Here is a 19,831-nt window from a genome sequence, read left to right as displayed (position 1 = left end):
CTGAGAATAATATTTGAGGAATTGAAGAACTACAGATGAGAAGGTTTACCATTAGTTTGCAATTATTATGTTCAAAATGAAAATCTTGCTTTTACTGCATGATGACTGAAACTACAGTATCCCTCAAAATAGAGGTCGTTTGGTAAACTACATTTATTTTTCCATCAGGAGTTGTTCAGATCAATCTCATAATTTTAAGTAGGTAGCTTCATAGAAGTATGTCACTACTCAAGTACTTTCAGTTTTAAAATCTTACCTACTGTAACTAACTGACAGATTAGAAAACACACGTATACATCCTTTCTATGGTTGGACAAAAACTTGAACAACGACCTCAGGTTTCAATTTTAGTATAAATTATAGTATCTTGTGTTACTTCACTTTATAACAACCTTTAAGAACACAAATACACTGTAAATAATACTGATTATACCATTCCAATTTCATGGAACCATTTAAAATGCATGCTCTGAAGATCCAATAGGTGTTTATTCACACTGTATACTTAGTAGGTCCTTTATTTCTTAATGTATCTAATATTGTTTGGATGTTTTCACTTCAAGCAACTAATACACACACAAATTTAATAATTTGCATTGCTGTTATAGTTGCAACCCAAATACAGGGGTTTTTTTTACAACCTGCAGAAACTTTCACCATTAACAAATTCATTGCAAATAACATTTTTATGGAGAGAATTTGAGATGCATGACTGCTGAGGTTCTAAATAATTCAACTATTGGAGCTAATCTTGCCACAGATAGATATGGCAGCTGAAAAGTGCCATCACGATATGAAAGTGTATTAAATGATGAGATGGAATCACTTATTTGTCAAATTCACCATTGCTTAGAAATGACACAATACCCCACAAATAAATAATTCATAATTTTTATGTTTTTAGACAAGATATATCTTGCTATATGAATGATTTTCTGAAGCATATCAACATATTGGGAGAAAGATATTGTAGTCTTGAAGGCCCTTTTAAGCTGCCTTATGTAGAATGTAATTGACTGTTGGTAATTGATCTTAGTTTTTTCTCATATCAAAATCACATTAAGTATGACACGTGTAGAAAGCATTGTAGTAATTAAAATAATGACAGGAAATCATATCTTGCTAAATTATGGATTTTATAAGGATAAAAGGTATTCTCCTGCTATTGACCTTCACGAAACATTAATGCTGACACCTAAAGATTAAAAATCTGCCATTGACATGAGAAAAAGAACACCTACCTCATTTGCACTTTACCCACACACCTGACATGCTACATCCTTTACATTTGTAGTATGTTTATGTGTATTTTTTTATTACTTAACCTACAACACCTGACATGCAACATCCTTTACATTTGTAGTAAGTAGTATACAGTATATTGTATTACTTAATCCACAAAACCTGACATGCTATATCCTTTATACAGTATGTGTAGTATGTAGTATATATATTTGTATTACTTAATCCACGACACCTGACATGCTATATCCTTTACATATGCAGGACTTATGTAGTATGTATATTTGTATTAGGCCTACTTAATCCACGACACCTGACATGCTATATCCTTTACATATGCAGGACTTATGTAGTATGTATATTTGTATTAGGCCTACTTAATCCACGACACCTGACATGCTATATCCTTTATATTTGTAGTATGTATAGTATTTTTAGTATACATATTTGTAGTATATTTGTATTACTTAACCAACAACACCTGACATGCTACATCCTTTATATTTGTAGTATGTATAGTATTTTTAGTATACATATTTGTAGTATATTTGTATTACTTAACCAACAACACCTGACATGCTACATCCTTTATATTTGTAGTATGTATAGTATTTTTAGTATACATATTTGTAGTATATTTGTAATACTTAACCCACAACACCTGACATGCTACATCCTTTATATTTGTAGTATGTATAGTATTTTTAGTATACATATTTGTAGTATATTTGTATTACTTAACCAACAACACCTGACATGCTACATCCTTTATATTTGTAGTATGTATAGTATTTTTAGTATACATATTTGTAGTATATTTGTATTACTTAACCAACAACACCTGACATGCTACATCCTTTATATTTGTAGTATGTATAGTATTTTTAGTATACATATTTGTAGTATATTTGTATTACTTAACCAACAACACCTGACATGCTACATCCTTTATATACTCCAAAACTTACTGGTTTGGATATTTACGAGTGACGAGCTTACCTGTCTCCCCCCAACCTATGCACCTCATTCTACCGCGCCTAGAATGTCCTGGTAACCTTTTAACACTGTGCACCCTCTGTGACCCGGCTTCACGGGTCACCAACCTTCCTTCTCATGAGACCAAAGCCCCTCCAAAGTGGTCTCTGCCTTGGAGTCGAGTAGTAGTCCTTCCCGACAAATGGGAGGGCTACCCCTCGACTCCTAGCCTAACATCGAATTTCTGACGCTTCCAACGGGAGGGGTAGTACTCCCCTTCCTGTGGGGAGGGGGACTACCCTCTACGACCCCATCCACGCCTGTACCCTTTAGCTCTAAAAAAGGTAGCCGAAGGTACTCTACAAGTTAGGCCCAAGGCCCTGAACACCGGACAAAGGAAAGGAGTATCAACATTATAAAGGAAATATATATATAACGCTTCTCCATATATATATAAAACACTTTAAGACACTCTTCCCTAAGTCACTCATAGTGGCCCTAAGTTACTACGAGATACTACAAGTTACTACCGATTACTACAAGTTACTACCGGTTACTACCGGTCAAGATAAAACTATCTTTGCAACAAACTCGCTGGTAACAATAGATGATGGTACGGGGGCTCGTACGGTAGTGGAACCTCCTTTCCTCAGGTCTCTTGGCCTGTGCTAGAAGGTGTTTTGTTAAGTCAATGCGACCGCTCCTCCGTCCGGCTGTGTTCCACCCCCCTCGGGGGAGGGAGGCGGGAATGGAGACAGGTAAGCTCGTCACTCGTAAATATCCAAACCAGTAAGTTTTGGAGTATTTACTTCGTTCCTCGCTTACCTGTCTCCCCCCAACCTATGCACCGAGTGGCACTGCCCGATGGTGGGAGGCCCGAGGGGTGGGACCTAGTACCCGCCGGATCTCGCATCACCACGCTACAAAATGCCTCCTCAGCCTGTAATGAGTCTGAAAGGTAACAGGCGACGAACGTCGTTGGTGTCCGCCAAGCTGCTGCCTTAAGGATGACCTCTATTGGGACTCCTGCAAAAAGAGCTGTCGAGGCCGCTTTTCCTCTAATGTCATGGGCTCTCGTTAAAGTTGTGCCAACTGCGAAGGGGCGAATAATCTCCATCAGCCACCGAGAGAGGGTGTCCTTAGACACCGTTGAAAAAGGTGCTCTGGGTAGTATGAACAAGGACATGGTTGTTCCTCTCAGGGGTTGAGTCTTGTTTAAGTACCATTTGAGAGCCCTGACTGGGCCCCACAGTTTGTCCTCTGCGACTGAGGAAGGCGTCTTTATTTCAGGGATAAAGATGTCCCCCGGCAGGAAGGAAAGGACCTGGTTCTTGGGTATGAAGGACGGATCGGGGACCATTCTCCCGTGGTTCTCAAACCTAATATGGTTCTGCTTTGTAGGCAGCGCGTGGAGACAGCTCCTTCTTCTTGCTGACGCGAGGGTGATCAGGAAAAGGGTTTTCTTACTAAGGGCTGCCAGCGAGGCTGAAGCCAGTAGTTCGTATGGTGATTTAGTGAGTACCTGCAGTGCTGCTGATGGACTCCACGAGGGGGCGAGCCATCTGGTCCGAGGACGCCTGTTCGCCATCCCCCTGATGGGCTGGGTGATGTCCCCGTTGTTGCCCGGGGTGGACCCATCTGGAAAGCCGCGGTGGATAGCGGTAATTGCCAACCTGTAGTTCTTGATGGTTGACGCTTGCTTTCCCTCCTCGAAGAGGGAGTGAGGAAGTCTACCACTTGTGCCAGAGAGGTCTCGGCTGGCAGTACCTGTCTGTTCTGGCACCATTCCCCGCCTAACAAAATAACCCTGATCAGCGATAACCTGTCAAAACATAGAGACAGATCCCTCCTCATTGCGGTAGCCAAAAAGCCCCCGACTGACAGTTTATCTTACAGGTCCCCCTTTATACACCTGAATGGAAAGACGCAATGGAGATAAAATGCCTTGCCCAAAGACACAACGGGATGATCTGGCCAGGACTCAAAACTGCAAGTCTTAGGTCACCAGTCCACTGCCTTCACCATTTGACCACAGTGTTCTCGAAAGATGGGTACTGAATGGGTAGTTTGCTTCATCAGAATCTTGGTCAATGCTACAACTGTTATACTGTATGTGACTCCTAAAACTATATATGTATTAATGTATACATATGTATTTTAGATCATCCTGCAAGCAGGAACTTGTGAAGAAACCTCATTGACCTATCAAGGCCGCAAGTTGACCCAATTCAGTCTCTTACATTCGTATTTAATGTCCATGATAATGAATTGTCAACAACTCTGTGACTGGACGACATACATTAATCTTGGAGTGACTCCAACTCGGGACCTTATGATTGAAAGGCACCGGCCTTAACCACTGAGCTACAGTAACTGGGCTATAGATCTACTCATCAGAAACAAACTCCCAACAGGGACCGTGAAGTCGGTGAGAGGGTGGGTTTGTAGGAATTCCACCTCATAAATCCCTGGCTGCTTTAACCGAGCCCGGGGAGTTACTCATCGCACACAAACGCGTTATTAAACGCTTCGTCTTTTGTTATGATAACGTTATTTGCGGTGTAAAAAAAATGTCGCCGAAACGTTTTCAGGCTAGTGAATCCACACAAATTTCGTAAGGACATGAATATGACATTAACATAACATTAAAATCTCATAGAACGTTATGTCGACGTTTCAACAACACCACATTTGATGTTATAAAACGTATTAAATGTTATGCTAACGTACCTGTTACTTCTCAAGTCTCTTCATGTCGAGATGAGAATTGTATCACTATCGTAGTACAGTGAAAGTTTCCAACTTCCTATTGAAACCAGCTAGCGCATGGTCACGGCCAGCCTATCAGGTGCTACGAAGTGCAACTCTGCTTAAAGTTTTGGAACATCGAACATTATTCATGGGGCGTATCCCGTATGTTCGGAGCGTGATAGCCCTTGTAGCTTTGATGGGGTTCTATCCTACCCCTTATTCAACTTACTAACGCGTGTGTCTTGGTAATTCACCAGAGAAATTGAGAGGCTTATTCCATAGGATCGCTCACATAGTCGACAGCTCGTTGCAGCAAACGTTGAGCTCACACGTGGCAAGCCAGGTGACTGCCTGGTCCCGCCTCCTCTCTTAACAAATGTACCGCGTTATACACATTGCTGGCAGTTTGCCAAGGCTTGAGATAGTCCTCTTTTTGGCAGTTTGCCAAGATATTAAAGCAGAGAGAGTACGTCACGAGAACCGTTTGAAACCATTCAGTCTTGCGCATTTTAACATATTCGGCTTGCGCATTTTAACATGTTCTGAAAGTGGGTTCCACAAGTGTTTTAGAACACAAGTGAGGTTTTAAACCTAGATAAATGGCGATGAATTATAATTAGAGAGGAGTATAATTAGCGAGGAGGATCTGACCCATGAATGCCCAGGAAAACTATGTCATGTCCTGGTTTCTGCTGATACTGTACTTGTTTAACACATTTGGGATGTGTAGCGATTAAAGGTGTAGCGGTTGCGGTGTTTTTCCGCCATTGATTCGAACCTGTCGTGGCAGCACAAGCTGCTAGTTTCGGGGGGCAACGATCCCCCCGATGTAGAAGGCTTTTCCTCCTCTGTGAAGCGGGAGTAACCGTCCTCTGTAACCCCGAAATCTAGGGGTCGACCTCGTCGTCTAGGCCGGACAGGTTGACCGACGTTCTGCAAACCAGAAGTTCCTCACCGGGGGGACAAATCAGGTTGCATTCTTTGGTCTGGGATTGATCGTGGTGTCGCGGCCGGGTGTTCGGTGCCCGTATTTGTCCTTCCCTCTCTGAGGCTGGGGATAAGTATATCTCCCTTCGCCGTGGCCACTTCGCTCGGGCCGGCTCTCTTTTCGGATTGGGCGCTCTGGGGGCCCAGCAGTTGTTACTCTCGTCGGCCCCCGGCCTCGGGATCGGCCGCGGCTCCAGCTATAGGAGGTCTGCGGACCGGGTTTCTGCCCCTGCTTCCCCGTTCTGGGGGCCCAGCAGTCGTCGATCTCATCGGTTTCCGGCTCCGGGACCGGCTCTGGGTCCGTAGTGGGACTTTGGTTTCGGGCTCCCTATGGAGTCTCGTCGGACCCGGGCCCTCCGAAGCCCATCTCTCGGGACCCAGCAGTCGATGTAGCTCCGGTTCCCGGCTTCGAGGCCGGTCTCGGATCCGGAGTGGAACCTCGGTTCTTCACTCCCTCTGGGGTCTCGCCGGACCCGGGCTCCCGGAGCCCATCTCTGTGCGTACCACGCCGAGTACCACTCTCCTCGACCCGGACATTCTGTCCGTTCCGGTCGGAATTTCTAATGGGCTTTACATTGGCCTTTAGCCTTGCCCTTGCCTTCCCCTTGGTCATACAATCCGGACGTCGCCGGGACCTTGGGTTCCGGTCGGAATTTCTAATGGGCTTTACATTGGCCTAGGCCTTGCCCTTGCCTTCCCCCTTGGTCATACAATCCGGACGTCGCCGGGACCTTGGGGGGCAAAAACTCTTTTTTTTCTCTCTCTCTATCTCTCTCCTCCGGAAGGGGAGTCTCGTACATCAGCTAGTACAGTGCGCCAAGCCATTGGGCCACTCTATGTGTTCTTGGCCACTCCCCATTCTATCTCTTAACAACTCTCTGGCTTCTTCCTCACCTCCAGTCTCTCCTACAATTCCCTCCCCTCTCGGAGAACCGTTGGGGGTGCGGGATGGTGTCCAGTTTGTCCCGGAGCTTCGAACGCTTGCTAGCCAGCCAAGTGTATAATTCTTGCCAAGGAGCTGGCGTAAACAAGATTTAGACCAACAAGGGTCTCTGGGCTACAGGTCCTGCCTCTGGGGCAAGGATCCTGGCCATTCCCCGCCCGATCCGGGCGGAACATCAAAACAATTGGCATAATTCAAGTGGCTCCGAGTACATGATTGAAAAACTCACGTTAGGAAGGCTAGGAAGGTAGTCTATCGTAAGAACGTAAACTAACCAAGGGAGTGGAAGGAGCGGGGGAGTCTAGAATTGCCTTAGCGGCTTTTGATCGCGATATTTTTCGTGGAAAATTCGTTGAAACTTCGTTGAAAACTGTGCCCGCAGTAGTCTAAATTTTGTCAACGAAATTATTCGTTTCTAACCGGTTTTCAACCTATTTTTTTTTTTTTTTTTTTTTGATTTTCAACGTTTGTTATCGATCGTTGATTTTTTTTTTTTTTTTTTTTCAACGGGAGTTAAGCGAAACAGTACTGTACGCTACAAGAGTGGAAACCAACACTTAGAAAAGCGACAAAGTAACGAAGTACATGAAACGAGCAAACATCTTATAAGAAAAATAACAGATAAAAACATGTACTGTAGATAAGAACATGTAAACAAGGCGAGAACCGCCTAATCGCGCTAATGCGAAAAGGGGGCTCGTGGTTACAAGGTACGCTACAAAGGTGAAACCCCAACACTTAAAGCGAACAAGTAACGAAAAGCATGGAAGGCAAAATTTTTCTCTTGGCCGGAGCCTGGCCCTACTCTATCTCTGTCCACACTCTCTTCCTCGGCCCCCTCTCCACCACCTCTCCTTCCTCTTCCTCTCCTATTTGTACTAGGTCTCCCACTACTAGGGAGCCGCTGGGGTTGGGGAGCAAGTCTAGCATGTCCTGTAGCTACATTCTAAGTCCTGCTAGCCAGGTATTGATATTTAGCCAAAGAATGGGGGTGAACTGGGAACACACCAGACACGGAACCCTCCTGGAAAAAGTATGGCACTTGGGACAAGGGCAAGCTCATCCCCGCACTGGCCGGAACAAGGAGCAATCAATGCATTTCAGCTGACCTAGACATGACTGAATGACCCCTAGTTAAGGGAACAACTTCTTAACAATATGATAGGAGAAGCCCCCCTTCTTTGGGGAGGAAAACAGCTAACAAGGAAGAGATAGGTATAATGTAAACATATACAAATAAATGTAATTATAAAATTACCTTAATATGATATACCCATGTAGTATAAAAAAATATACACATGTGGTATAAGGATAATAAAATATACACACATGGTATAGGGGCAATGCGATAATACCTTAACACCGTGCCTCGGCTAGAGGCCCGCGGCTTACAAGGTAACAGAATAGGCATAAGGCCAGCCCACAAAAAGGTGGGGAAAAAACCAGGAACGAGCCTGGGAACAAGGAAGGGACAAGTAAAAAAATATATAACGTATAAAGCAACGAAAATACAAGAGAAGTAGAGTAGTTAACAACTAAACAACGGGTGAGGGAAAGAACTAACGCAGTAGCGTGTGTAGCCAAAAAGGCGGGAACTTGCGTAACTACGGTAAACAATTCGCGGAACTGCTACCAGTACTAGAGTTCTGCACAGAAAAAACGGCGCGAACGCCGCTCCCGAAAAACAGCCCTGAAAACCTCTCTAAAAAAAAAGAAAAGGATACTTATCGGGCTGCAACGACTTCAAATACTTCCAAGAACAGTGGATGGGAAATTATTTCCGATCCTAGGAACCAAAAGTGGACGAAATTCGGTGGAAAAAATCCGCTCGAAAAATTACGAAGTAGACGCTTTGGTTGGTAGAATGAGAAGGAAGGTTGGTGACCCGTGAAGCCGGGTCACAGAGGGTGCACAGTGTTAAAAGGTTACCAGGACATTCTAGGCGCGGTAGAATGAGGTGCATAGGTTGGGGGGAGACAGGTAAGCGAGGAACGAAGTAAATTTGTAGTATGTATAGTATTTTTAGTATACATATTTGTAGTATATTTGTATTACTTAACCAACAACACCTGACATGCTACATCCTTTATATTTGTAGTATGTATAGTATTTTTAGTATACATATTTGTAGTATATTTGTAATACTTAACCCACAACACCTGACATGCTACATCCTTTACATTTGTAGTATGTATAGTATTTTTAGTATACATATTTGTAGTATATTTGTAATACTTAACCCACAACACCTGACATGCTATATCCTTTATATTTGTAGTCTAGGTATATTTGCAGTTTGTATATTAGCAGTATGTAGTATTTGTAGTACATTGTATGTATATGTGTAGTATATTATTAGCACTTAACCCACAACACCTGACACGCTACATCCTTTATATTTGTAGTATGTATAGTATTTTTAGTATACATATTTGTAGTATATTTGTATTACTTAACCAACGACACCTGACATGCCACATCCTTTATATTTGTAGTATGTATAGTATTTTTAGTATACATATTTGTAGTATATTTGTATTACTTAACCCACAACACCTGACATGCCACATCCTTTATATTTGTAGTATGTATAGTATTTTTAGTATACATATTTGTAGTATATTTGTATTACTTAACCCACAACACCTGACATGCTACATCCTTTATATTTGTAGTATGTATAGTATTTTTAGTATACATATTTGTAGTATATTTGTATTACTTAACCCACAACACCTGACATGCTATATCCTTTATATTTGTAGTATGTATGTAGTATGTAGTATGTATGTAGTATGTAGTATATTTGTAGTACATTTGTAGTACTTATACCACTTAGGACACATCAGTTTCAAGTTCATGCATGTATCATATACTGTAGAGTCCCAGCCAATCTCCTTACCTGTCTCCAGTATACTTATGTACTCTCAACCATCTACGTATCCTACTAACTTGGTAATGTTTTAGCACGGTGTCCCTGTATATTTTCCACATCAAGGTTACCTCAATTCTTGTATAACTCAGCATTTCTAACCTTCACATTTTGAATGTTTTTAACTTTTAGTAGCTTGCCATTCAAACAATTATGGAAAGTTTGTAGGCTTTTGCATATTTAGCATATATACACTATAAATATAAATACTGTCCAATTTAGAGTTCCTGCGACAAACCTTTTAGCCCCAGTTTTGACCACCTCAAACTGATGAATTCTTGGCCTGTACCAAAAATAATGAATTTCATAAAATCATGATAGGTACTGCCCCTTATATATTATGAGACTAACAGATGTTGCCTATTTGCAATACCCTTTCATATGAGTTGCACATACAGATAAGACAGAGATAATCATCTATATACGTCTTTGTTTACAACAATGGTTTTCTATCCAGTTCTATCACATACAATTCTGGGAAAGTCCGCTGTATATCGCTTGTGTAATGACAGAGTACAAAATGAAGTTTACTTCATGGCTTCCTTTGTCTCTGATATATAAGACTATAAGGACACTCAAAGGAGAGTGGTATTAAATAGGGTAAGTGTACGTTCTTTGTTGTGTATTCATTACTCAATTTTACAAAGGCTTCTCGTGAAGAATCACAGAGACTTTTGAAATGAAGCTTATCCAAACAGAAGAGAGTACTTAAACTATTTACCACTGATGTCACTGAGATCAGACCCTATCACGTCACAGAGATCAGACCATATATTGTCACAGAGATCAGACCATATCAATGAGAATCTGATCGACTAATCAATCTGAGTATCTCATGGATCAATTAATCAGAGTATCTGATAGATCAATAACTGATAGATCAATCAATCAGAGTATCTGATAGATCAATCAATCAGAGTATCTGATAGATCAATCAATCATAATAACTGATAGATCAATCAATCAGAGTAACTGATAGATCAATCAATCATAATAACTGATAGATCAATCAATCAGAGTATCTGATAGATCAATCAATCAGAGTATCTGATAGATCAATCAATCAGAGTATCTGATAGATCAATCAATCAGAATAACTGATAGATCAATCAATCAGAGTATCTGATAGATCAATCAATCAGAGTATCTGATAGATCAATCAATCAGAATAACTGATAGATCAATCAATCAGAGTATCTGATAGATCAATCAATCAGAGTATCTGATAGATCAATCAATCAGAGTATCTGATAGATCAATCAATCAGAATAACTGATAGATCAATCAATCAGAATAACTGATAGATCAATCAATCAGAATAACTGATAGATCAATCAATCAGAGTATCTGATAGATCAATCAATCAGAGTATCTGATAGGTCAATCAATCAGAGTATCTGATAGATCAATCAGAATAACTGATAGATCAATCAATCAGAGTATCTGATAGATCAATCAATCAGAGTATCCGATAGGTCAATCAATCAGAATAACTGATAGATCAATCAGAATAACTGATAGATCAATCAATCAGAGTATCTGATAGATCAATCAATCAGAGTATCTGCTAGGTCAATCAATCAGAGTATCTGATAGATCAATCAATCAGAATAACTGATAGATCAATCAATCAGAATATCTGATAGATCAGTCAATCAGAATAACTGATAGATCAATCAATCAGAGTATCTGATAGATCAATCAATCAGAATAACTGATAGATCAATCAATCAGAATATCTGATAGATCAGTCAATCAGAATAACTGATAGATCAATCAATCAGAATAACTGATAGCTCAATCAATCAGAGTATCTGATAGATCAATCAATCAGAGTATCTGATAGATCAATCAATCATAATAACTGATAGATCAATCAATCAGAGTAACTGATAGATCAATCAATCATAATAACTGATAGATCAATCAATCAGAGTATCTGATAGATCAATCAATCAGAGTATCTGATAGATCAATCAATCAGAGTATCTGATAGATCAATCAATCATAATAACTGATAGATCAATCAATCAGAGTATCTGATAGATCAATCAATCAGAGTATCTGATAGATCAATCAATCAGAATAACTGATAGATCAATCAATCAGAGTATCTGATAGATCAATCAATCAGAGTATCTGATAGATCAATCAATCAGAGTATCTGATAGATCAATCAATCAGAATAACTGATAGATCAATCAATCAGAATAACTGATAGATCAATCAATCAGAATAACTGATAGATCAATCAATCAGAGTATCTGATAGATCAATCAATCAGAGTATCTGATAGGTCAATCAATCAGAGTATCTGATAGATCAATCAGAATAACTGATAGATCAATCAATCAGAGTATCTGATAGATCAATCAATCAGAGTATCCGATAGGTCAATCAATCAGAATAACTGATAGATCAATCAGAATAACTGATAGATCAATCAATCAGAGTATCTGATAGATCAATCAATCAGAGTATCTGCTAGGTCAATCAATCAGAGTATCTGATAGATCAATCAATCAGAATAACTGATAGATCAATCAATCAGAATATCTGATAGATCAGTCAATCAGAATAACTGATAGATCAATCAATCAGAGTATCTGATAGATCAATCAATCAGAATAACTGATAGATCAATCAATCAGAATATCTGATAGATCAGTCAATCAGAATAACTGATAGATCAATCAATCAGAATAACTGATAGCTCAATCAATCAGAGTATCTGATAGATCAAACATCAGAGTATCTGATAGGTCAATCAATCAGAGTATCTGATAGATCAATCAATCAGAATATCTGATAGATCAATCAATCAGAATAACTGATAGATCAATCAATCAGAGTATCTGATAGATCAATCAATCAGAATAACTGATAGATCAATCAATCAGAATAACTGATAGATCAATCAATCAGAGTATCTGCTAGGTCAATCAATCAGAGTATCTGATAGATCAATCAATCAGAGTATCTGATAGATCAATCAATCAGAATAACTGATAGATCAATCAATCAGAGTAACTGATAGATCAATCAATCAGAATATCTGATAGATCAGTCAATCAGAATAACTGATAGATCAATCAATCAGAGTATCTGATAGATCAAACATCAGAGTATCTGATAGGTCAATCAATTAACGTATCTAATCAAGGAACATCCATTCAATCACTTGACTCACCTTGGAAGAAACTTTTATTCCTAAGGTAACTGACACAGAGTCTAAGGATGGAGAGCTTGTCCAATCGAGATATTGTATCCTCATCAAATGGCAAAAGTTGGGCCAACTTTTCCAGTTCTGCATTCAGTCGTTCCCGATGGCGTTTACTGGGATTTGACTTGGCATTTGCATCTGGTGCCACAGTAGTTCTGCAATGTAATAAATAAGAATTGTAATGTTAACTACTAGTACTGCAAAAAATCATGAGCTTATGAGGTGGAAAATATTTTAAATGATAGTCCAGGTGGCCAATGCATGTTGGTTAAATATTGCATTCAATTCCTCTGTACTATTTTCGAGATAATGTGACATTTGATGTTGACTTGTCGTATACCTAAATTCAACTTGAAGCAAACAAGTTTACTGTTTGAACATTCACATATTGTGAAAATTAGTAATATAATTATGTCGTTAAATATTTTTAAATCGTGCTTATTAAACATTGAGGTGTCATTAACTGTGTTTAAATCAAAATAGTTCACATAAATATCACATAGACACCTACGAATGTTAAGTTCCATTGCAGAAACGTAAACAAAGTCGTAATTCAAAACGTTTCATTCGTACCATATGTTCTGTAAGTGATAACATACACAAAGTTCACATAGAATTTCGCATTATGTATACCAGGGCAGAGGTACGGCTCTGTACAAGGGATCTGTACGTAACATATCCCTAATAATACAATCATAGAACTTAGTGAGAGGCTGGATTAGAAACTTTTCGTCTTGAAAATGATGGTAACTGACTATTCCAACCGAACAGAAGTCTCAGTAATATGATGTCGCTGGGAACTGAAAGAAGTTTGTTTCCAAACAAATCGTCTATCTGAATATTCATGCCGTGTCTATTTTAGGGTAGCTCTGATAGGTTTCAATATTACTACCAGATTGGTAGTAGAAATATATAGGTTTAAGATAAGACATGTGTGACTAATGAGATTGTCTGTCCAGAGTCTGTGAAGTGTATATAAGAAAGGGGAGGAAAATATAACAGCCGTAGTATTTTCCTATTTTGATATAGGGAGAATCATTCACATCCCCTGAGCAGACTCAGCAGAGTCTATCGTGGACTTGGAAGAGCATATGAACAGGGTCATAGGTCCCACAACAGGCTAGGGTTGTTGCAGAGTGTAAGATCTAGGGTTGTGGGATAATGGTTGACTGTTATTGTGTTATGAGATACATGTGTAAGCCGGGCATATACTGTATGGGTAAGAGCAAACAATTGTAAACGTGTGCAAGACATGCAGTCTGAATTTAATTCCCAATTCTAGAGATAGTTATGGTCAAGTGATAAAGGCCGTGGACTTGTGATATAGGGATTGCAGGTTCAAGTCTTGGCCAATCATTGGGTTGTGTCCTTGGGCAAGGCACTTTATTTCCATTGCCTCTCTTCACCCCTGGGTGTATAAATGGGGACCTGTGAGATAAAACTGTCAGCTGGGCGCTGTTTAGCTGCTGCCATGTGGAGGGATTGTCTCTATGTTTGACAGGTTATCGATGACCAGGGTAATATTGTGATGCGCCTTGAGCACCGTTATCGGTGGATATGTCTGCGCTTTATAAATACTCAATATTATTATTATTATTATCATTAGATATGTGGCAGCAAGTTTACCAGACATACCAAGAAGTGACAAGAACTATAATCTAACTAAGACCCACATCCTGGGTTCTCAAGGTACAAAGATGGATAAACTTAAAAATAATATATTTCATTTTAAGTCTGAAACTTCGTCTCTGACACACACTTGTGTTACACACACATCATCATGGGTGTATTAAAAAAATATTGTATTAAAAAAAAAAAAAAAAAACCTTTTTGCTTGATAATTGGAAGTGAAAATTGACAGAGTTTAAGTCATGAACTGTATTGTAATGAGATGATGAAAAAACAATCTTTCAATTTCATATCAAATAATATTTGTAATTATATAAAATCTAACTTTAAAGAGATACTGCTATTCAAAGATGTTTGGTGTAGGGTTCTGATTCTCTAATGTTCAGATAGATGTAACAGTATATAGCACAGGTCTCTAAGTCTGTGAGTACTTCCCCTTTAAACATTTTTTATACCCAACTGCAGACAGGCAGTTGTGTGCCCAGGTTGACCTCTGACCTTGTCAGTCTCCAGCTGCCTCCTGCTCAGATAGCTAGCTATACTACTACTAGTAAACAGCTGAGTTCTACTGTACTTACAGACTAATTTGAATAAACATTGTAAGCATGTCAGTATGTCATGGCTCAAGTAAGATGCTGCCAGCCAAATAGGAGGGCAAGAACACATACTACTGTCTTGTGTGCAGTTGGTCTAAGGTGAGAATCACTTAATCAATTGAATCAAACCTAAAAAGCTATCTTGAGGAAGAACCTTCTTAAAGTACAATACAAACTTGATCCTTTCTCGGTACAAACGTCAGTTCACTTTGGTGAGATTTCTCTCTTACCATATACAGTACACAAGTTACAAAACTTTAAAGAAAGTACAGAGTACAAAAAGTAACATTGCAATAAACCGCTGTTGTTTTTCTTTTTCTTTTCTTTTTTTCATTTTCCTCCTACCTCTGATAAACATGTCCGTTTTGTTTTGACATGAAATAAGGGATTGTTATTTCAATAACCAATGTAGTTGCACTCCTGTTTGAAAACTTTCTAAAAACCAAAAAACCGCTTGATTAATTTCATCTGCATCTAGTCAAAATCAACATGATGTGTCCCCAGAGGATGATGGGAATAACACATCAAGATCCACAGTTATTGAGAAGTCATTCCTTGGTTGCAACAGTACAGTCACCTCGGTAGAAAAGCGTTTGCACTTTTTCTTTTCTTTTTTCTTCTTTTTTTTTCTATTTCCAATAATACCCTTTTTTCCAATAATTTCAGCTCCTGGCTATCTTTGGTGGTTGCATTTCACACCAGAATGATTTAATGGCAATTCTACTACCTCCTACACCTTCCAGCCAAGAAACTAGATGATGGGGGTGAATGAATGGAGGTGTAACAGTGCCTTGTTCTAATGGGTTTGCTGTACTTGCGCTGCACTGACTCAGAATTTTATCAAAATCAATTGCACGGCTCATTCCAAAAGGTCTGTCATACTATAAATAACCACATGTATCTCACAGTATGAGCAAGGATCACACCACCAGCATAATATGTTAGGTTGTACCAGGAAAGGAGATTTGTTTAACAGATCCTGCTACACTCAAGTACTTGAATTAAACAGGCAAGGACTAGCAGTACAACAATATAGGGGTCAACCCACTCTTGAAATATGCACTTTGAATAAGAGAAATATATGTTCATGGTTTCAAAAGTTAGTCAGGGAACAATTTAATGTTTCACGTTTGTATAGCAGTTTTGATGGCTCTGAATTTGGTCCCTTGTAAAATACTATGTTACTGTGTAAAAGACGCTATGCATCTTTGCACTTGTATAGTCAATGTGAACCCATTTGCATGGGATGCTGTGATGGGATATGGGATCAATAAATTCCCTGTAAGTGTAAGTATATATGCTGGATATCCAGTAGAACTGGTATTCATCCAGTAAAGGAGATATAGGTTGGTACAGTATGTGGTTAGTGCATAAACATTCTTTTAAGAAAACAAGGTTATCAACAATTTCTCTGATTTTGCTCTGTGATTTTTATAGTTTAATCTTTCAAACATATATAATTTCATCAATGGCTTGATCAGATTTGGCCACAATCAGACAGACTGACACTTGTAAAGGTCTTTGAGACAAGACACAGAGAAAGATCCCAAATATTGTACATGTATTAAATTTAACTGCATAATTGCGGTGAATGGAACTCTTCATTACTGCATTAGACTTCAATTATGATATGTTGTAGACTGTTAACAAATGATGGCCTATCAATGCAGGTTGCATTTCCTAATACCACTGTTTTTTTCATCTGCTCAGGCTCCTCAATAAGGGTGGCTGGACCAGTCTACTCTAAATATTACAAGGCTTAAAGTGGAACAGGCAGATTTGTCATCCTACTGTGCATATGCCATCACTGTGGTAGAAAAGCAATTGACTGTTTAAAATAAAGGCAAATGCTGATGATGCTGAATTATAACAGCTCCATCTTATATTATCTTTAATTAAAATTAAAATGTCTGTAACAGTTATGTACTTCTCCCATGGAAGGATGAACAGACCTGTGTGTAACCCCAAAAGTACAGTCAAAGTACTTGAGACAGTTGTCTGAAAATGTATTTACTAACACAGTGCCCAGTTTAAAGGAGGCTTGAATTTACTCAATATAAAACATGACAAAAACTGTAGTTATCATTGTAATCTTCACCTAGACATTTAGACACCAAGACCAAACAGTCAATGTCCATAAGTCTGTAAGCAGACCTATGCATTGTAACTAATTCTCAGCCGTATAATGGATTTCTGTCAAGTTCTTCTCGTAAATGGAAGGGATATGGATGGGAGGAAGTGGTCGGAGCGATGCTTTGACTGCTTGACTATCTTAAATTGGTAGCAAATCCTGCAAGGGACTCAGGTAATATTCCACATCAGGAAGAAACAATTATCCATTCTTCTATCGAAAGGTTTTAAAATGCATCCAAAACTCTTCAGTAATTCATAAAGTTGTCTGCATGTCTTCCACATTAAATTGGAAAATTCCTCCGGTCTCCTTCTGCAATAACCTAAAAATAACTCATAAATGGACCCATTAAATTCAGATTACTGAGATATCATCTGTTAGACAGATTACAACTGATTGCAACTGAATAAATAGATACCACACAAACTATGTCTGCTTATCTTTCCTTTCCATAAATTGAGTAGCAAGGCACTGTACAGCAAAATGGAATTGACCTTGGTATAACTTCATCATGTGAAAAATTGTTTAGTGTGTCATGCACATGTGTTGCATGTAGCCTGAACAGAGCAATTAAATAGAGAATCACTTCATGTGATGATTCCTCACAAGTCATATCCCAGCCAAATTTTATTTACCTCTCGGGCTGGAGAGAGGAGGGGATAAGGCTCATTCACATAAAATTTGAAATAGTGATGGAATTTGGATGGTGAATGAGAAAAGATCCAAATAGTGTAAAATTACAGTAGAGTCACTCCATCAACTTCTGATTTTGGAATACAGTTTGATCCTCAAAACCGATCCTAACCGCAAGTAAAGATGATTCTCTCCTCCCTGCCTCCCTCTCCTAAATCAAACCTAACAATCATATCCTGTTATGACATCAACATGTGCTGCAAAGAGAATTCGTAACGCAGAATGTAAGTGAAACGGATTATGAATGCTTGTTCTATACTTTTGTTTTTTCCACCTACAGTAGCCAATGCCCCCATCCTTATCCTGAGCCAGGGACCACAAGATAACAGCAAAGTCATTTGTAGGACTTACCATGGACCACACACCATGAAAGATAACCATTCCAAATTTGTCAGTCTGCAACAGATGTAACCCTATTTGATATGCTGTTGATTCTCAAAACACTGTCCTCTATAGACACCTGTCAACAACTTCCATGTACCTCTCCCTTAGAACATTTTTAAAAAGGATTTAGAGCTGAGTTCTAAAAGAACTGATATGACCCTTAGCCTCATTTCACACTTTCACTTTACTTGTAAGAGGAGTGACCACTTATACATGGCTCAAATGTAACGGTCGTCCGAGACGACCAAAAATCATGTCGGACAACCCTGTTGTCCGACTGACGACTAGCTTATTTGCCGTAAGTGTTCAACAGTTCGCATCAAATTTGGAAAATCACTATTTTTTAAAATAAAAATCCACCCCCAAAAAATCATAGTAGCTTGTAGGTATCGGCCTCCATTCATATCAGAAACAAAGTAAGAAATAATTGAGGGCAAAATCCTACACTTTACTGTGTGTGAATACTGTACATATGAACAGTACCATATATACTACGTACACTACAGAGTACAGACCACTGATCTCAGTGGTACAGACCCTGGTGGCCCCAACCACGCTTGCTTTCTACCTCACCGACGCACGCATGTATGACAAGCTAGCTGGAGTACAGCGTGTATGCAGTACTAAACTGTGCATGTGGGAATACCGCATGCTCATTTATGTTGCTGCAATAACATGCTGTACACCCTGGGCTTACTCTTTGTCTCTGGAAATGATCGGAAACGATTACGGAAATCATTTTTCACTACGAGAGAATTCCTGCTACACAACATGATTAATCATGAACAGTGTCACACACCACACTTAATGTCTATAACCCTACACTACAGTTCTATCCAAGATTTGTCGATTTCCGTCACACTAGTCACTGAGAGTAAGACTTCAGCCTCAGGCCCATAGACTAGGTCTGCATAGCCTAACATTACCATACTCACCCAGAAGGCTAAATCAATACATTTTAGTATTACTATATATTGAAGCCCTAAAGTGAAGATTCAATTGCAAAAATTTCCTTTTTGGCCAATTATGACCATACTTTTTGCCAACCTTCGTCCAAAGTAAACTGAAGCCCTTCGAAAGATTGACTTGAAAAAAAACAATTACATTACAGCCAAATAGACTTTAAATGACCTTTGACCTCTTATCCTCCTCCACTTAGATTGATACCACATTGAACTGATGTTGACAAAAAGAAACATTGTTAACCTAAAACGAATGGTTTGTTAGATGGTTTTCATGCACAATATTAGATGTTTATCAGTTCTTTTACATCATCAGGCTGTTTCCCTTAACAAAAAGTTAAGTCTTATCACGTTCCTGTGAAAGTTTTACACATAGAGAATAT

The 19,831-nt window shown here is 39.1% G+C and overlaps 2 protein-coding genes across 2 annotated transcripts in view; both read right to left on the bottom strand.

Moving 5' to 3' along the window:
* Nucleotides 1–19,831, bottom strand: part of LOC139963157 (uncharacterized) — a 120,047-nt gene that overhangs the window by 74,291 nt on the left and 25,925 nt on the right. Inside the window, exon 3 of the mRNA XM_071963702.1 lies at nucleotides 13,021–13,208. Within this exon, the coding sequence (XP_071819803.1) occupies nucleotides 13,021–13,208 (188 nt within the window). The remainder of the gene's footprint in view (nucleotides 1–13,020; nucleotides 13,209–19,831) is intronic.
* LOC139962896 (uncharacterized) lies at nucleotides 2,198–10,816 on the bottom strand. The gene is made up of 2 exons (XM_071963286.1): nucleotides 6,649–10,816; nucleotides 2,198–6,553 (listed from the first exon to the last, which is right to left on the bottom strand). Exon 2 carries the CDS (start codon nucleotides 4,001–4,003, stop codon nucleotides 3,023–3,025), a length of 981 nt encoding a protein of 326 aa, XP_071819387.1. The 5' UTR covers nucleotides 4,004–6,553; nucleotides 6,649–10,816; the 3' UTR covers nucleotides 2,198–3,022.

This window comes from Apostichopus japonicus, chromosome 21 (assembly GCF_037975245.1).
Source record: "Apostichopus japonicus isolate 1M-3 chromosome 21, ASM3797524v1, whole genome shotgun sequence".
Classification (NCBI taxonomy): domain Eukaryota; kingdom Metazoa; phylum Echinodermata; class Holothuroidea; order Aspidochirotida; family Stichopodidae; genus Apostichopus; species Apostichopus japonicus.
Note: the sequence above shows the minus strand (reverse complement) of the source record. Positions and strands in the feature narration are given on the sequence as shown.